Genomic DNA, 14774 nt, shown 5'->3' on the forward strand with positions numbered 1-14774 from the left:
TCACTCACAAGTCACACACAACCCGCCCTGAAGAGTCCTATAACCTCGCCTTACAAGCAGTCCATTGAAGACGTCACACGCACGCCCTTTGCATCACCTGCCATCACAAGCTTGGACACGCTCCTTCCCATCATCGCTCATCACAAGCCTGAACACACCCCTTCCCATCATCGCTCATCACAAGCCTACAGACGCCCCTTAATACCCAACTCCTCAGGCTTCCACTAATTTACACTCACATGCTCTTCCTCTTCTTCAGTTTGTCATCAACCTGCTCATCAACGCCATTCCTTCCCCTGCAACCTGTTTTGGCGCATATGAACATCATCCTTTCTCCTTAACAGTCACTATCCTCCCTTCCCCTCACTACCTCTCTTCCTCTCCCCAGCCTGTTTCATCTCGCATCTCATTTCCTCAACATCCTCCCTTCCCCTCACTACCTCTCTTTCTCTCCCCAGCCTATATTCCTCTCACCATCTTCTCTTTTCCTCAACATTCTCCCTTCTCTTCAGCTTGTCGAATGTCTATGAATGCCCACCCTTCCCCTCAACAGTCTCCCCTTAACTTCCACTTACCATCCTCTCTTCCCTTCAACACCTCCTTTCTCCTAACCAGTCACTGCCCTTCCTTCCCATCATCATCCTCTCCTCCTCAACACCTTTTCTCCTCGTAAACAACTCCCTTCCCTTCATCACTCACCACCCTCCCTTCATCTTTCCAATCTCTTCCCTTCTCTACCTTTCTCTACCCTCTCTTCCTCTCACCTCCTCCCTTCCCCTTACCATCCTCTCTCCCCCTTAACCCCTCCATCCCTTGACCCCTCTATCCCTTCAGGGTTCCACAGGTTCGTGCGGGACAAGCTTGCTAAATGGCGCAGGACCTACATGTTTGCCCTCACCAATGCCACACGCCTCCACCTCCTCCACTACGAGCTGCTGAGGGAGGCGCCGCTGCTGCACCTTCAGGAACTGCTAACCTTTCTCGGGCACGCCACTCCCTCGCCGCGCCGTCAGGCCTGCCTTGAGCGCCATCTGGAGGGCGTGGCTCGCGGCGCTCAGAGGCCAGACCTGCCCTACACCTCTCGAGAGATGAAGGCGCTGCAGGCGGCGGTGAAGGCGGTTGACAGGCTGGCTCGGCGGCGGGGACTTCGCGGCCTTCCAGACTACAGCCGCTACCACAACTAAGGTCAGTGCTGCGTTGTTTTTGTGTTGTTTAGTGATGGTGTTGGTGTGTGGTGGTTGCAGTGGTGGTGGAGGTGGTAGCGTTATTGTGTTGTGGTGTGTTTTGTTCCGTCGACTTCTTGTGTGTTGCGTGTTCGTCATCTTTTTGTGTGTTGTGTTGTGTTATGCTGTGAAGGAGAGTGAACAGTGGGGTGTGATGGTCATGGTGGAGGCGGTGGTGCTGTGTTGTGTTGTGATGCTGTGTTCCCTCGTCTTCTAATGTGTTGTGTTAGGACGGAGGGTGAATAGTGACGTGTGCTGGGCTGGGGTAGCAGTGGTATACAAGTGTCTCGCCCTGTACTCCCAAACAATGTAGTCCTCGCTCATTTTAACTTCAAGCATTTTCTCTGACGCCACAAGGAGGAGTTTAACGCGAGACTAAAGGAAAAGTTGATGGTTGTATTGGCGATGGAGGTGGTAGTGCTGTGTTATGTTCCGTCGTCTTGCATGTTATGTGTTATGGGGTGGAAGACATTGGTGGACTTGGTGGTAGTAGTGGTATTGCAATTTTCTTGTTTTTGTTTTAAGTTAGTTTTGTACTTTCTGTAACTTTGTCAGACAGCAGTTGAGAACGCTGGAAAAGGCTTTATCTTTCACAGTGGATTAGTGACGGGTGATGACGATAAAGATTGTGTTACGAACATAGCAATGGTATACGAGTGTCTCACAGTGCGCTTCCCAAATAATGTAGTCCTCGATTACTTTAACTTCAAGCATTTTCTCTGACGCCACAAGGGAGGAATTTAACGCGAGACTAAAGGAAAAATTGATAGCTATTCCTTTTACGTTTGCCTTTTCTCCGTCCCATGAACGTGGCTTACTTGCTTCCTTTGGCATTATATCAGTGGGCCAGTGGGCTAGGACCCTCGACTCGCTAGTAAAGGAAGACATAGATGACAAACTAAAAAAAAACTCAGCGGTACAAATTATTCTTACGTTAATTGCCTCCTACCTCTCCCGTTAGCGGAATCCCTTGCTAATCTTTTGCGGCCTGTTGTTACCTTGGACCCTCAGCCTGCGAGTAATGCAAGAATTGGGTGGTACATCGAAGGAAGAAGCCATGATAGTTCTTTTTTCTTCAAGATTTATCCCTTAGTATCATTAGGAGAAACGGGCCCGAGAGAGAGAGAGAGAGAGAGAGAGAGAGAGAGAGAGAGAGAGAGAGAGAGAGAGAGAGAGAGAGAGAGAGAGAGAGATAATAAATGTGCTCTCGTTCTCTATTACCCATTTTATCCTATTTTATTTTGCCTTTTCATCCAAAATATTTTTCTTCTTATTCTTTCTTCTTTACTTCATTGTGGTCGCATTCTTATATTCATTAAGGCCTTGTTCTTTCTTCTATACTTAAGAGTATGAGAACTTTCAAACTACAATCTCTTCTTCATCTTTATTGGCGATGAAACTCAGTGGTGACATGATGACTTAGGTACACAATTAACAAACTCTCGATGCAGCGGCAGGACGGGACAGGTGACGATGGCAGATGACAGGTGACAGGGCGAGCGAGAGTGACAACCTTGGATCTGAGTGAGGAGCATTTTTGGACAGTAACAAACGGGGGGGAATGATTGCAAGGCTACAGCACAACACAGTGAGATGTCGGTACCCAGAAGAAGTATATCTGACCAACTGCTTTCCTTCCCTCTCCTATCATATTTACAGTTCTTGTCTCCATATCTCCACCCGGTATTTGCCTCTGATTGGGGTCACTATTAATTAACTGTGCTGCTGTTGTCATCCTCTGCTTGTTCTTCTGGATCATGACAGAGACATTGCGTGGTATTAAGTAGAGGAGCTGAAGGGCTGTTGAAGAGGCGGATATCACAAGCGGCAACAGAAGGGAAAGTAATATATATTGACAACTCTGCGTGGTAACAAAACAATACAATGGATACGATGGATGGACACAATGGAGATGGATGACTGGAAGACTCATATCGGAACCACAATGTCGGTAGTCCGGCGGTAGGGATGACTCAGTTTTATGTGGTGACAATTGTATATGAGGGAATTATACCTGTGATAAGAATACCCGGGGAGTGACGAGTGAAGCGGAATGACATAGAGCCGATTTCACAGTCCAACACAGTGTCTTCGTAACAGCCCGAACCAAACTATAGAATCCCATACAATCCAAAACGGTGAGGTCTTCGATGCCACACTAAATACACAAGACTTTTCCTGTATAGTTTCATCAAATTTGTGAACTTAAATATAAACACCAGACACTATACATGGAAATTTCGAAGCTTCTGGTATTGGTTTGGGAGCTTACTAACCCATCATGGGGAACTGTGGAACTGGGCCATAGTGACTGACGCCCACCGTTGCCAGATTGTCGTACTCAGAGCGTAGTATTTACCGGTTTCTGACGCATAACTATTGCCAGGAAACATCAGGAATTAACTATTTTAGCGATAACTATGAATTTATCTCGTTATTTGGACCCAGGAGACAGTTTAGGGGTCGGAAATCTGTAAATATAGGAGACAGAGTACGATATTTTGGCAACGTTGCTGACGCCCGTATCGCAAGCTCTCCTTTTCTTAGTCAATTCTTTGCCTTGAAATCCACTCCAACAACATCAGGCAGCCAGATCCCCGTCCTTATGAGCTCTCTGTGAACCACTTTTAACCCATCCGCTGCGATTGGCACGGATTTGGCCTTCATTGGTAGCCTGGTAACATATACTCCCAGGTGTTTCCCATGTGGTATTGGCATGCTGGATATACCCTGCCAAGATGCATGACTTAACATTTTTCTTCATTGAATTGTAGCAGCCACTTTTTGTTCCATTCCTGTAGCTTGGTGATGTCTTCTGCTAGGAAATCCGCAGTCATGTGGGTTAAGGGTTAATGGCTTCATCCAACACACTACTTTTCCCTGTTAGTAATAGTGACATAAATTTGGATCTAGAAAAATTAAGATATAACTGAAGTATGTGAAATTTAATTAACGAAAGGTAAAAACAAATCAGATGCTGCCATTTTTTTTTTTTTTTTTTTTTGAGTTGGCAAGACCTTGTAGCAGTCACCGCTCAAATTTCGTGTTCCTTCCCCTCAGTGACAATAAGAAAATGGGGCGTTGCAACATAGAGTCTATGCTGCAACGCCCCATTTTCTTATTGTCACTGAGGGGAAGGAACACGAAATTTGAGCGGTGACTGCTACTTGAGCGGTGACTGCTACAACCTGACAATCATCTCGTACATAATAGACGTGTGGAGCTTGGAACACGTCCCTGATAACACAATGCACAATGACAGAGTATATGAAGACTGATGACATGAGTAATAACAACAATAACAACAGATTACGTATAGGTAGGCTTGAGGATGACGGCGTGATAACAACATAGTGAAGGATAACACAATAGTACAACCGGTCAAACCCTAAACATGGCTGACGCGTCGGACTTGATAGGGTAGCAGGACATCGCGTTAACTGAGTGACTGTCTCGATGTACGGAGGATGGAAGTGGCGTGTGGATGACGGGTGAGGTGAAGAGTGAAAGGAATGGAAAGGGAGTGTGGGTTGTGACATTTGTTGAGGTGAAAGGGAATAGGGATACAATGGGAACGTGGATGACGACAGACGTAGATAAAGAGTAAAAGAGAGGGAATGGGTGAGTGAGAGGTGGGGGGATGTAGAGGTGACGGGTGAAATGGATGAAATGAGTGAGTGTGACGTGACAGATGTAATGGTGAAGGCTTCGTCGATTAGTATGAGAGATGAAAAACGAAAGAAAGTTACGACGGGCTGTTAGTAGGTACACGAGCATTAGAACAAGATGGATAGGAAGACACTGAGAACAGCAGCAGGGATCATTACAGGGTGGAGAGGAAGACAGGGGATGGGGAGAGCAAGGGATGGGCACAAGGTTCATTATACGACTGGGGTAACAGGGGATGATGATAGGGTTTTATTACAGGGTAGGGCATTGAAGGGCCAAGGGTCGTATTACAGGTAGGGCATATGAAGGCGCGGGAGCGGGTTATTTGAAGGGGCAGGGTCACATTACAAAGGGGGGCATATGAAGGGACAGAGGTCACATTACAGGGTGGGGCATTGAAGGGGCAGGGGTTACTTAGGGTAGGGCATTGAAGGGGCAGGGGTTACTTAGGGTAGGGCAATGAAGGGGCAGGGGTTACTTAGGGTAGGGCATTGAAGGGGCAGGGGTTACTTAGGGTAGGGTATATGAAGGGGCAGGGGGTTATTACAGGGTAGGAAGGGCCTGCAGCTCCACGGAGAAGTCCCATTGCTGTGAGTAGAGGGCGTCGCGGCAGGGTAGGGCCAAGGCGTCGCGGGCACTGGCGGAGTCGAGGCAGAGGGACGAGGCGACGTGCTGCAGCCGACGCCCCTGCCGCTGCCACCTCTGCCGGGACACACACACACACACACACACACACACACTATTAGCATTATTGTTATATTTTTTGTGTTATTCATATTTTCATTTTTTTGTCATCATTTTTCACTTCCTCCTCCTTCTCTTCTTCCCTCCTCCTCCTCTTTATTATCATCATCATCATCATCATAGCCTTCAATCTATTACAGACACGTCCCACACTTATCATTCTTATATAATCTTCACCTTTACAGCCCCTAGACCGTGTTATCAACTACCTCCCTTTCCCATATTGACCTGTCATTCACCTGAGCTCCGTCGGCGTCCCTTCCTTACCCTCGCTGTTTACCTGTCTCCGTTCCCTCCCCAAACGACTTCCTGCTCTTTCTATATTTCCGTTAGGCCGGCATTATAAGACCCTTCGCTTCTCGCATCAACTATTTCTAAAGGTCAAAGAGGGGATCAATCGGGTTCTTGTGAGTGTTTATTTAGGCTCATGCTACTGAGGAAGGGTCAAACTATCATAAGGGTCATGAAACTACTCCTGGAAATCCCCTCAAGTTATACGAAAGCCTTGTCAATCATGTGAACTTGGGCGGCGAAGTGTTTCAAAATACAACCCTTAGACTAACACTGCCAGACTGTCGTACTCAGCCTCCTATGTTTGCGGATTTCCGACCCCAAAACTGCTTCCTCGACTCCATAACTGCCTTCATATATAGTTATCGTTGAGATGGTTAATTATTGGTGCTTCTGGGCAATAGCTATGACTCAGAAACCGGTAAATACGAGGCTCTGAGTACGATAATCTGGCAACGGTGCAAGCTTAGACCTTCCCTCCTACCTCCCGTTTTCCTACATTGCATTTTGCCTCGTCTTCTCCCGTTCTAACCCCCCCCCCTCCCCCCCCCCCCCACACACACACACATCATCTTATCTTCTACCATTCCTCTTTTTTTTCTCTCTTTCCTCCAGCTTCCCTTTCATCATATCATAACTCCTGTCTCCTGCCCCCCACCCCCCCCACCTCCCCGACTCTACCTCCCCCCCATTGTCCTCTATCTTTCTTCTCCTACTCTTTCCTCCCTCTTTCTGCCTCCTGCTCCTCCTTACGTCTTTTATTCTCTACTTTTATCCAGCTTTTTCCTCTTCCGTTCAATTTCCTTCAATCATTACTGTTACCTCATGCCTCTCTTTTCATCAATCTCCCTGGACCTCTACCTTCCCCCTGCTCTCTTTCTCTTTCCTCCAGTTTCCCTCCATGCCTCCTACTCTCTTTCTCTTTCCTCCAGTTTCCCTCCATGCCTCCTGCTCTCTTTCTCTTTCCTCCAGTTTCCCTCCATGCCTCCTGCTCTCTCTTTCCTCCAGTTTCCCTCCATGCCTCCTACTCTCTTCCTTTTTCCTCCAGTTTCCCTCCATGCCTCCTGCTCTCTTTCTCTTTCCTCCAGTTTCCCTCCATGCCTCCTACTCTCTTCCTTTTTCCTCCAGTTTCCCTCCATGCTTCCTGCCTCCACTCACATGTTTCCTCCTCACCCATCCTGCTCTCTCTCCTTCCTCAGTTCGACTCCCTCCAAGCTCCAAACCCTCAGAGTCAGCGTTGCCAAAGTATCGTACTCAGCGCATTCCATTTTTGTAGTTTCTGACCGACGACCATCGCAAAAACGAACGAAACCCATAAATATTTAACAGTTTTAACGCTAACTTTAACTTTCTATCGTTATTTGTGTGGTTACAACAGTCTTGGAGCCTAAAAATGATAAATGCAATGTTCAAAGTACGACAATTTGGCAACGCTGCCCTCAGTCTTCACCTCCCGACTCACCTGTTTTGGTCCCGCCGCGCAGGGCTGCAGGAAGACTCGAGTGTCGGGGCTCAGCAAGGCGAGACACCGCTCCCCCTGCGTCACCGCCCCCTCCTGCGTCAGCCCCCAACGCTGCGTCAACGCCTCGCTTGACGCACACTCCCGCACCGTCACCACCGTCCCCATCGCCTGCCCCGCCGCCGCCGCCGCCGCCGCTACCTCCCCTCCCGAGCTTTGGTGCGCCTGACCCTCCACCTGATGAGGCCTCTTCTGCGCCTTCTGCAACGAGGTGAGTGAGTGTTAGCGGATAGTTACGTAACGTGGTCATTTCCTCCTTCATCTGTATTTCCCCCTGCCTACGACGTGAACTCTTTCAAGAGGAAGGTATGGGGACACCTCTCCTCCCGTAATTGACCCCCATTTCGGCCACCACCTCGGATTCTTTACAGGAGGAGCAACTAGCGGGCTTTTTTTTTATTATTGTTTCCTTTTTTTGTGTGCCCTTGAGCTGTCTCCTTTGTTGTATAAAAAAAAAAAAATCTGTGTCTTTTATCTGTGTCTTTTATCTGTCTGTCTTTTATTTGCGAGTAGCGGGCTTTTTTTTTATCATTGTTTCCTTTTTTGTGTGCCCTTGTGCTGTCTCCTTTGTTGTAAAAAAAAAATCTCTTTTATCTGTGTCTTTTATCTGTCTGTCTTTTATTTGCGAGTAGCGGGCTTTTTTTTTATCATTGTTTCCTTTTTTGTGTGCCCTTGAGCTGTCTCCTTTGTTGTAAAAAAAAAATCTCTTTTATCTGTGTCTTTTATCTGTCTGTCTTTTATTTGCGAGTAGCGGGCTTTTTTTTATCATTGTTTCCTTTTTTGTGTGTGCCCTTGAGCTGTCTCCTTTGTTGTATAAAAAAAAAATCTGTCTTTTATCTGTGTCTTTTATCTGTCTGTCTTTTATTTGCGAGTAGCGGGCTTTTTTTATCATTGTTTCCTTTTTTGTGTGCCCTTGTGCTGTCTCCTTTGCTGTAAAAAAAAATCTGTCTTTTATCTGTGTCTTTTATCTGTCTGTCTTTTATTTGCGAGTAGCAGGCTTTTTTTATTATTGTTTCCTTTTTTGTGTGTGCCCTTGAGCTGTCTCCTTTGCTGTAAAAAAAAAACTGTCCTTTCTCTGTGTCTTTTATCTGTCTGTCTTTTATTTGCGAGTAGCAGGCTTTTTTTATTATTGTTTCCTTTTTTGTGTGTGCCCTTGAGCTGTCTCCTTTGCTGTAAAAAAAAAAAAATCTGTGTCTTTTATGTCTTTCTTTACCTATCTTCCCATTTGAATCACCCTATTGTATGCGTGGCTTTACCTGTGTGTGTGTGTGTGTGTGTGTGTGTGTGTGTGTGTGTGTGTGTGTGTGTTGTGAATATAAGTTTCCAGTTTTTAGTAAGACATTTCAGTTACGGCCTTTCAAATTAGTGATCAATAAGCAGTAATTGTGGACAGTGATCATGGAGCGACTACGTGAATAGTTAACTAGTCTCACAGCCTCTCAAAACCCTCCACCTATCCATTTTGCCACAGTGAAGGTGAACGCAATATATGAAAAAACAAAAGACGACTGAATACCCCAGAAACTTCACCACTGCCCTAACTATTAACCTAAAAACAAACAACATTTCTCTTTTCTATTTCATACCCCCAAAAAGTAATAAAGCAACAAACTCAACAGTGCAACGCAGCGAAGTTAGTTGGGTCGTACCGCTTAAAAAAAGGGGAGGGCAGGGGCTTCGATCTCTTTCAGACTCGCCTCAACACCCCGCAACACACCGCCAGTCTCACTCACTCACAGGGTTTGATTCCGCTTCAGGGAACTCTGGAGTGGAACTTTTTGACGCGCGGCGCGACTGTTAGGCGGTAAAGATTCTGTGCCTCGAGGGAGATTGAGTGTGAAGCGACGATCAGAAAGAGGAGGAGGAGGAAGAGGAGGAGGAGGAGGAGGAGGAGGATCAATGAGCGGCAAGACGAAGCAATAAAGTCAGGGCGAGGTGTACAGAGAGAGAGAGAGAGAGAGAGAGAGAGAGAGAGAGAGAGAGAGAGAGAGAGAGATGAATCGAGTCAGCCTGAAACGGAGAAGAACGAGAAGGAGAGGAAGAAGGAAGAGAGAAACCAGAACCAATACGAAGGAGGAGGAGGAGGAGAAGAAAAGGAAGGAAGAGGAGAAGGTAAAGGAGAAGAGAAGGAAAGAGAAGAAGAAAGAAGCGGAGGAGAAGGAGGAGGGAGAGGATAAAGGAGAAGATAAAACAGAGAAAAAGGAAAAGAAGATGGGGAAGGGTAAAGGAGAAGAGAAAAGAGAGAACAAGGTAAAGAAGGAAGAGGAGGAGGAAGGTAAAGGAGAAGAGAAAGAGAGAAGAAGGAGAAGGGGGCATGATTAGTGACGTCATCTTGCACGGCGCGGGGTTTGATGGCTCGCCCCGTGCTCCAGTCGCTTCGTTTCACTGCTTCGCTCATAACACTAATGGCCTTCACATCCTTAAGTCTCCCATTTCTTTTATCAATACACTCTCCGTGAATTAATTGCATTCATCCTCCTAATAACCCTTCACTCTGGGGGATGAGACTTTGAAGGGAGGAAAAGAACGGGATGGTGAATGTAATCGGACCGCTCTTAGTGAGAACATGAGATTAGAGTTGCTTGGGGTACATCGATGCTAAGGGGGAAAACGAGGATAGACATTGGCGTTAGTTTCGTTTCATATAGGTAAATAGATGAGCGAATATGTAAATAGATAAGTCAGGGATCAAAAACTTATAATTATTTCCTATATGCAAGAGAAACGAAATCAAAATGCACCCCTGTCACGGAAACGAACCAAGAAAGAAGAGCATCAATCCCTCCGCGCCACAAACTAGTCCCCTCTGAGTCATACTTTCCTCAGTGACTACCCAGGGTTCTTCCGGCAAAATTTCACATTATCTTTTGTCTTCCAACTCTGCCTCATCCTATCAAGCATCACCACCCCGTTCATTTCCCTATCCATGTCTCGACTCGCGTCCCTTTACTGTCAGTCCCTCTAGCAAGCCTCCAGATGCCCCCTACTCCCAAAGCCGTCTATCGTTCTACCCAGAGTTCCACGCCCCCAGTGAACCCAAAAGTCTACCATTCCACCCACCGTCCTCAACCTCCCTACCTTGTATCCGCGGGTCGGCTCGGGGCCCTGAAGACACAAGTTGCGCTGCCGGAGTTGCCCGTAAGCGAGGTCGTGTTTGGATGGCGCCCCCAGGTCGGGGTAGACGTGTTTGAGGTACCACCCGAAGCCCCGGCACCCCAGCTTGTCCCGCAGTGCTCGCCGGCCGCCCACGCTGAGGAGGAGGGGAGGTGAGATTTCGGGCGAGAGGAGTTTTTACTTATAGATATACACCTTCTCTCATACATACATACATACATACATACATACATACATACATTCATGCACACATACTCACATAATTTGCACTGATAAAAGCCTGTTCAAACGCATTCATATATCTGTTTACATGACTGTTACTACTACTACTACTACTACTACTACTACTTCTGGGGATACAAATAACATCAGTCAATGAATCTACCTATCCAAATTGATACTCTTGTTCATGTGTACCTAAGAACTTCGCTACAAAGGTATACTCGGAGAGCGTAGGACGATAGGAGACTGAAATAAACTTATAGTGATGGAAAGAGGAGAGTGTGTCGAGAGTATTGGTTTGTACATTGCAACTACTTCAGCATTTGACACGACTGGGGGAATGTTTATTATTATGTGTGGGTACAGGTAGAGTGAGGGAGAAATAGTTAGATAGATAGATAGAGAGAGAGAGAGAGTTGCTTATCATCTATTCACACACACACACACACACACACACACACACACACACACACACGTATACACGACTAGAGGGTTTGTAAAGAACTTGAGAGAAATATTAAAGTAAGAACTTGGTACACGGCTTAATGTACTGTGTGTGTGTGTGTGTGTGTGTGTGTGTGTGTGTGTGTGTGTGTGTGTGTGTGTGTGTGTGTACTCTCTCTTACTGTTTGTTTTCATCCTCTCGAAGACTTTGAAGTTATGGGATTAATGCGTAGGGCCGAGAAGGTTGCTGCGAAGACGTTAGGGACGGGAAAGGAAAGGAATGGAAAGGAAAAGAAGGGACGGGAAAGGAAAGGAAGGTTAGGGAAAGGAAAGGAAGGTTAGGGAAAGGAAAAGAAGGGAAGGGAAAGGAAAAGAAAAAAGAAAAGGAAAGAAGGGAAAGAAAGAAAGGAAAGAGAGAAGAAGGGAAGAACGGGGAGGGAATGAAGAATAATCGAAGGGAAGGTAAAGGAAAAGAGGAAAAGGAAAAATGAGAGAAGGGAACGGAAGGAAAAGAAAAGAAATAAGGGAAGGCAAGGCGCGGAAAGAAAGGGAATGGAAAGGAAAGGAAGGGAAAAGAAAACAAGAGGAGAGGAAAGGAAGGAATGGAAAGAAAAGGTCAGGAAAGGAATGGAAAAGGATGAAGGAAAAAGAAGGGAAGAAAAAGGAAAGGGATGTGAAAGAGCACACACACGCACACACACACACACACACACACACACACACACACACACAGGTTACGAAAACTTAAAACCTACAATTTTATGAGTTCGGCGCCGGGAAACGGGAAAATGCTCCTAAAAATGAAACCTGATGAAACTTTTGAAAGAGAGGCGAAGCAGGACGAAGAAAAAGGAAAAGAAAAAAAATATATAACTACAGGCCAATTATTATATACCTTGCAAGAGAGATATCAGAAGTTGCCTAATTTAGCGCACACGACAGCTTGAGAGAGAGAGAGAGAGAGAGAGAGAGAGAGAGAGAGAGAGAGAGAGAGAGAGAGACTTGCAATATAAACTTAGTAATGAAAGACCAGTTTTATATTAATAGTAGAGTGTTGGGTGTTGGATAATATTATCTATCTATCTATCTATATGTCTATCTATATATATATGTTCATTTATCTAAGTGTGTAGGATAATATTATCTATCTATCTATCTATCTATCTATCTATATATGTTCATTTATCTAAGTATTCCTCGCTTTATTTTATTCATTTAATCACGTTTTCTTCTGTCCCCTGTTTATCCTTTCCTTTCTCACCCTATTTAAATTCCTCCTCTTTTCTTTTAGTGTCTACCATCTTTTTTTTCTTTTTCTTTCTTTACGGTTAGGGAGAATGGTTAATGGAGTGACTAAACAAAAAAGAATAAATTTAATGTCCGCGAGGCGCTGTTCTGTTAAAAAAAATAGTTCTTCCCCGAAATGAGAGGGGAAAATGGAGAGGAGAGAGCGAGGGGAAGAGGGAGAGAGAGGAGAGAAAAGGTGGAAGAGGGAGAGAGAAGAGAGAAAAGGTGGAAGAAGGAGAGAGAGGAGAGAAAAGGTGGAAGAGGGAGAGAGAGGAGAGAAAAGGTGGAAGAGGGAGAGAGAAGAGAGAAAAGGTGGAAGAAGGAGAGAGAGGAGAGAAAGAGGGGAAGAGGGAAAAAGGAGAGAGAGAGGGGAAGAGAGAGAAGGGGGAGAGAGGGGAAATAAAGAAGGGAGAGAAACGGAGGGGAAAAGGGGAGAGAGGAGAGAAAAAGGGTAAGAGGGAGGAAGGAGAGAGGGGAAAAAGGGAGAAGGAAAAGAGAGGGGAAAGGGAAGAGGGGAGAGAAAGAGAAGGAAAAGGAAGAAAGGGAGAGGAGAGAACGAGAAGGGAGAGAAAAAGTGGGGAAAAGGGAGAGAAAGAGAGAGAAGGGCACATTGTTACCTTTATTTACTTATTTATTTATTTTTTATTATTCTTGAACTTCTTATTTTGGTGTCTAAAGTGAACTTGGTTTGTTTAATTAAGGCGCTAAACTGTTTAAAGTGTGTTACTATTTTAAGATTGTACTGCTTATCTGTTTAAGGTTAAGCCGGAGTATATGTTCAAGGGCGTAAGTGATTTAATTAGGAGAGACTGGAGAATTATATCAGGGCAAGTGAACTGGAATCTTCTAATGTGTGTGTGGGTGGGTGTGGGTAGGTGTGGGTGTCTTGAAATCATGCATATCATTAACTAGAAAAAAATAACCTACCCCCTTCCCCCTCCCCTCATACACACACACACAATCACCATCAACATCATCACAATCATCATCATCATCTAGCCTTTTCATTGTCACTCCTCTCGCACAGATCACTATAAATTTCAGGTCATACAAAGTTACAGTGATATGGGCATTGTTAGGCCAAGCGGACGGGACACAGACTCGCCATAGGGTTGTTGCAGGGCGCTGGGTCTCGTCTCGTAGAAGTAGTGAGAGAATTCGTCCAGCCACACTTCGGCTACGCGTCTGGAGTTCCTGTGAATAGATAGATAGATAGAAAAATAGATAGATAGATTGACTGACTGACTGAGAGATGGATAGAGAGAATTGCTTATTTTTCTCCTTGCACTTCATTTCTTTTTTTGTTTATGTAAGTTTTTCCATATTTTAGTTTATTTTTTGTAGTTTTTTTTTAATTTCTGTCCTCTGTATTTTTTTTCTTTTCCTGTCATTCATTCATTTATTTTTCCTTTCTCACTTTCATTTCGTCTTCATCTCTCAAATTCACTCTTCCTCTTTCTTGCTTCATCCTTACTCATTTATTTTATCTTTATCATTTTCCTTCGTTCCTAGTTTATTTTTTCTTCACTGTAAATTTTCTTCCTTTTCCTTCATCTCCATCTTCGACCTTTTCTGTCTTTCCCTTTTCCTGATTTGCCTTTCAGTTCCCCGACTCATTAGCGTTGGTTCTGTTCCTCTTCTTTTTTTTCTTCTCCTTCGTCATTTCTCTCATTCGTTCAGTCATTCATATCTTCTTCCACCCTCCCCTTCCTACATTCTTCCTTTCTCCGTCTTCCACTTTTGTTCCATTTCATTCGCCTACCTTCCTTTTTCCGTCTCCATCTCTCATCTTCCCTCCTTTGCGTATCTCCTTTTCCTTCTTCTCTGTGTTTCTGTTTCCTCCTTCAGTCTCTTTCCTTTCAAGATCTTATCATTTTTTTCTTTATATCTCTTTCCTTTTCATTTTATTTATCTTTCTCTCCCTCTTCCCCTCTTCATTGTCGTTCATTCGGTTTTGTCTCCTTCCTTTCTATCACTAATTTTATCAATCTATCTTCCTCTTATCTCAGTCTCATTATCACTCATTTCTTTCCTATGTCTACCTTCACCTTTCCCTTTCCTTTCCTTTCCTTCCCTTCCCTTCCCTTCCCTTCCCTTCCCTTTCCTTTCCGTTCCTTTCCTTTCCTTTCCTTTCCTTTCCTTTTCTTTCCTTCCTTCCCTCCTGCCTATCAATATTTCCCTCTTCCTGTTACCTCCGTCTCTCTACCACTCTTCGCTCCCTCCAGTTTACTTTCTTGTGTCCCTTCCCTTCCCTTACCTGT

At 45.1% G+C, this 14774-nt stretch overlaps 2 protein-coding genes across 3 annotated transcripts in view; one reads left to right on the forward strand and one right to left on the reverse strand.

Annotated features, from left to right (window-relative positions):
- Positions 1-7549, forward strand: part of LOC126992584 (WSCD family member AGAP003962-like) — a 14912-nt gene extending 7363 nt beyond the window's left edge. The window contains exons 6-7 of the mRNA XM_050851395.1: positions 835-1185; positions 7412-7549. Coding sequence (XP_050707352.1) covers positions 835-1184 — 350 coding nt within the window. The 3' untranslated portion in view covers position 1185; positions 7412-7549. The remainder of the gene's footprint in view (positions 1-834; positions 1186-7411) is intronic.
- The window catches only part of LOC126992581 (polypeptide N-acetylgalactosaminyltransferase 14-like), an 81824-nt gene continuing 69645 nt past the window's right edge, over positions 2596-14774 (reverse strand). For both annotated transcript variants that reach the window (XM_050851389.1, XM_050851390.1), the window contains 4 exons: positions 13615-13707; positions 10525-10696; positions 7390-7647; positions 2596-5594 (listed from right to left, as the gene is read on the reverse strand). In XM_050851389.1, coding sequence (XP_050707346.1) covers positions 5436-5594; positions 7390-7647; positions 10525-10696; positions 13615-13707 — 682 coding nt within the window. In that variant the 3' untranslated portion in view covers positions 2596-5435. The remainder of the gene's footprint in view (positions 5595-7389; positions 7648-10524; positions 10697-13614; positions 13708-14774) is intronic.

Source organism: Eriocheir sinensis, unplaced genomic scaffold, assembly GCF_024679095.1.
Source record: "Eriocheir sinensis breed Jianghai 21 unplaced genomic scaffold, ASM2467909v1 Scaffold491, whole genome shotgun sequence".
Classification (NCBI taxonomy): Eukaryota; Metazoa; Arthropoda; class Malacostraca; order Decapoda; family Varunidae; genus Eriocheir; species Eriocheir sinensis.